At 46.5% G+C, this 2,761-nt stretch overlaps 1 protein-coding gene across 1 annotated transcript; it reads right to left on the bottom strand.

The window, feature by feature from the left end:
- Positions 1-385: 385 nt before the first annotated feature.
- Positions 386-2,488, bottom strand: LOC128102647 (putative PRAME family member 26). Its single transcript, XM_052726608.1, has 2 exons — positions 2,425-2,488; positions 386-1,683 (listed from the first exon to the last, which is right to left on the bottom strand). The coding sequence occupies exons 1-2, from the start codon at positions 2,486-2,488 to the stop codon at positions 386-388; spliced, it is 1,362 nt and encodes a 453-aa protein (XP_052582568.1).
- Between the last annotated feature and the right edge of the window lie 273 nt (positions 2,489-2,761).

Here is a 2,761-nt window from a genome sequence, read left to right as displayed (position 1 = left end):
GCCTTAGATATTAAGAAGTCTTACTAAAAGAGAGAATATCTTACTAAGAAGGAATTACTTTTTAATACAGTCATTATGAAGTGTTTGTATTAATATGTGTTTCCCAGGAATAGTTTCTTCTTCTTTTTTTTAACCGATACTGAATTATTTTATTGTTGCCTTATTATGCTGAAAAAGGAGAATGTAATGGGTAGGCATAGGGACTTTTTAAAAACACAGTTAATAAAGAGATCACAATGGAAGACTTCAAAAAGAGTTCCTTGGTAAAGTAGACGCTTGAGGCCAGTTGAGAGTCTTTCCAGACCCTGAAGCTAGCAGGGAGGCTAATGACTAAGGAAGACCCCAGAGGGAGAGTGCCCAAATCCAGAGAAGTCATATTCCCTATTTATCTCCAGCAAGAACAAAGCTCCAGGTGAAAGACACAGCATTCGTTATTTTCACAGCACTCATCATATTCACAGTGGTCATCATATACATGGCAGGCATTTGTGGAGAAGAAGATGCTCCTGGGCTGCCTTAAGGCTCTGAGTGTATCCATGAGCTCAAGACAAAGTTGGGCATGTCTGTCTTCCACGATGTAACCGAAATCATCATAGCATTGCAGAGGGGCAGGGTACTGCTCCACACTCATCTTGGTCAAGTTGGCTGTATGACGCAAAAGGTCCTTCAGGATGGGCATGGAGAAGTCATTGTATGAAAAGTTAACCTCGGTGAGCTGGTAGCACTTGCTGAGGGCAGGGATGAGGTCAGTGAGCTGAGAGTCCTTGATCCTACAACCCTGCAAGTCCAGAGACTCCAGAGTATCTGCTACATTCTCTAGCAGCACTCCAAGAGGCTTGAGACATGAAGTCAAAAACTCGGATTCTCTCAAGTCCAGATGTTTTAGCTGACATAGGCTGTGGCTCCAGGGGAAATAATTCAAGTCGGACCTTGACAGATCACAGTTTTTGATGGAGAGAGTCTCCAAGGAGGTTGTCAGGCACCTGAGTATTTGTTTCATGTGGTCTTTGAGAAAGAAGATGTCATTAATGGAGAGATGCTGCAGACAGTGGAGTTTGGAGAACTGAGCAATGGCCTTGCTGATACGCTTCTCAATGTCTGCTGTCCTGTAGACAATCCCCAAAGTGTCCTGGTCCATGTTTTTCAGGGAGAGTTTGCGAAGACTTCTCATCTGTCCAAGATAGGGAGCAAATTGTGCCAGTTTGGACATATTCCAGGCCAGGTTCAATTCCAGCTCCTCAATGTGTCCTGGGTGGAAAACATTCAAGATCTCTTTGACAGTGCACACAGGCACAGCCCAGATCTTCATGTTCATACAGTGCAGCTGTAGAGAGTCTTTTCTCTGCTGGACCCACTTCAAGCTTGCTTGCTCTTCATTCAGAGGGAGCCTGAGGTAGAGGTCAGTTACCACCTTCAGATGCCACCGCCTCAGTGCATATCTAGGAAGGTCCTTCACTACAGACCTCTCATCCACAGTCTCTGCTGAGCAGTCCCCATCCTTTCTTCCAGTCCATATGTTCCAGAATTCATGTTGAACATTCCTCAGGTCGAGCATCTGAAGTTTCTCCCTCCCGAGGTGAAACTCTCTTTTCAGCTGCATGTCTACTCCATCTAGAACAGCCTGGAAGGTTTCCAAGTTGGGGGTCTTCATCAATGTCCCCACAGGGAGGCAGGGGAAAGATACTCAGAGACCTGGAGCCTGGAGCAAGTGCCTGGCTCAGCTGGGATAAAGAGACTGTGGTCAGTGCTCAGAACTGGAGCCTTCCGTCTGAAGACCATTCATGATGAGTGTTCAAACCCCACCCACACTCATGAAGTTGGCAGGGCAGGCACTGCTAAGAAATGAAGCCTTGGCCATCTCTGCTCTGGAGAAACTGCCCTGGACACTTTTCCCAGCACTGTTCAAGGACGCCTTCAATGGAGAAGACACTAGGATTGTGAAGGCAATGGTGGCAGCCTGGCCTTTCCCAGGCAGAGTTTCTAACCATTCTCATTCACTACATTTCAGAGGCTCCTTTCCTGGTTGTGGCTAGAGAAAAAAATATGTAAAAATTTGTAAACAATTCATTTTTTATTGAAAATAGTTTTTTCTCTCATACAATATATCCCAATCGCAGTTTTCCCTCCTTCCGCTCCTTCTACTATCCCCCACCTTACTGCTCCCCCAGATTGACTCCCCTTCTAGTTCCTCTTCAGAAAAGAGCAGGCCTCCAAGAGACAGCCGTCCAGCAGAACAAATCAAGATAAGACAAACTAAAAGCTGTCCTATCAAGGCTGGACAAGCCAGTACAATAGGAGGAAAAGAGTCTGGAGAGCAGGCAAAAGAGTCAGAGACGCACGCTCTCCCAATGATAGGAGTCCCACAAAAACAACAACAACAACAACAACAACAACCCCCACCAAGCTATCAGCCACAACATATACCCAGAGGACCTGGTGCAGACCCCTGCAGGCCCCGTGCTTGCAGCTTTGGCCCCCATGAGTCCATGTGAGCCTTGCTTAGTTGATTCAGTGGACCGTGTTCTCTTGTTGTCCTCCATCTCTTTTGAGTCCCACTTTTCTTTTCTCTCCCTCTTCGGTGGGGTTCCCTGATCTCTGAGGAGAGGGACTGGATAGAGGCCTCAAATTTACACTTTCCGCATAATGTCCATCTGTGGATCTCTGCACCTGCTCCCATCTGCCGCTGGAGGAAGCCTGTCCAATGGCGACTGGACAAGGCACTAATCTATGAGTATAGCAGAAACTCATTAGGAATCATGTA

This window comes from Peromyscus californicus, unplaced genomic scaffold, assembly GCF_007827085.1.
Source record: "Peromyscus californicus insignis strain IS unplaced genomic scaffold, ASM782708v3 Scaffold_11__1_contigs__length_118956290, whole genome shotgun sequence".
Taxonomy (NCBI): domain Eukaryota; kingdom Metazoa; phylum Chordata; class Mammalia; order Rodentia; family Cricetidae; genus Peromyscus; species Peromyscus californicus.
This window is presented reverse-complemented; position numbering and strand designations above follow the sequence as displayed.

Excerpts from the sequence above, each read along its gene's own strand:
- LOC128102647 (XM_052726608.1), bottom strand. The coding sequence starts at position 2,488 with ATGGACTCATGGGGGCCAAAGCTGCAAGCACGGGGCCTGCAGGGGTCT. Across the intron at positions 1,684-2,424 it reads GTCTGCACCAGGTCCTCTGG|TATCTTTCCCCTGCCTCCCT; the intron begins GTATATGTTGTG and ends CAGGTCTCTGAG.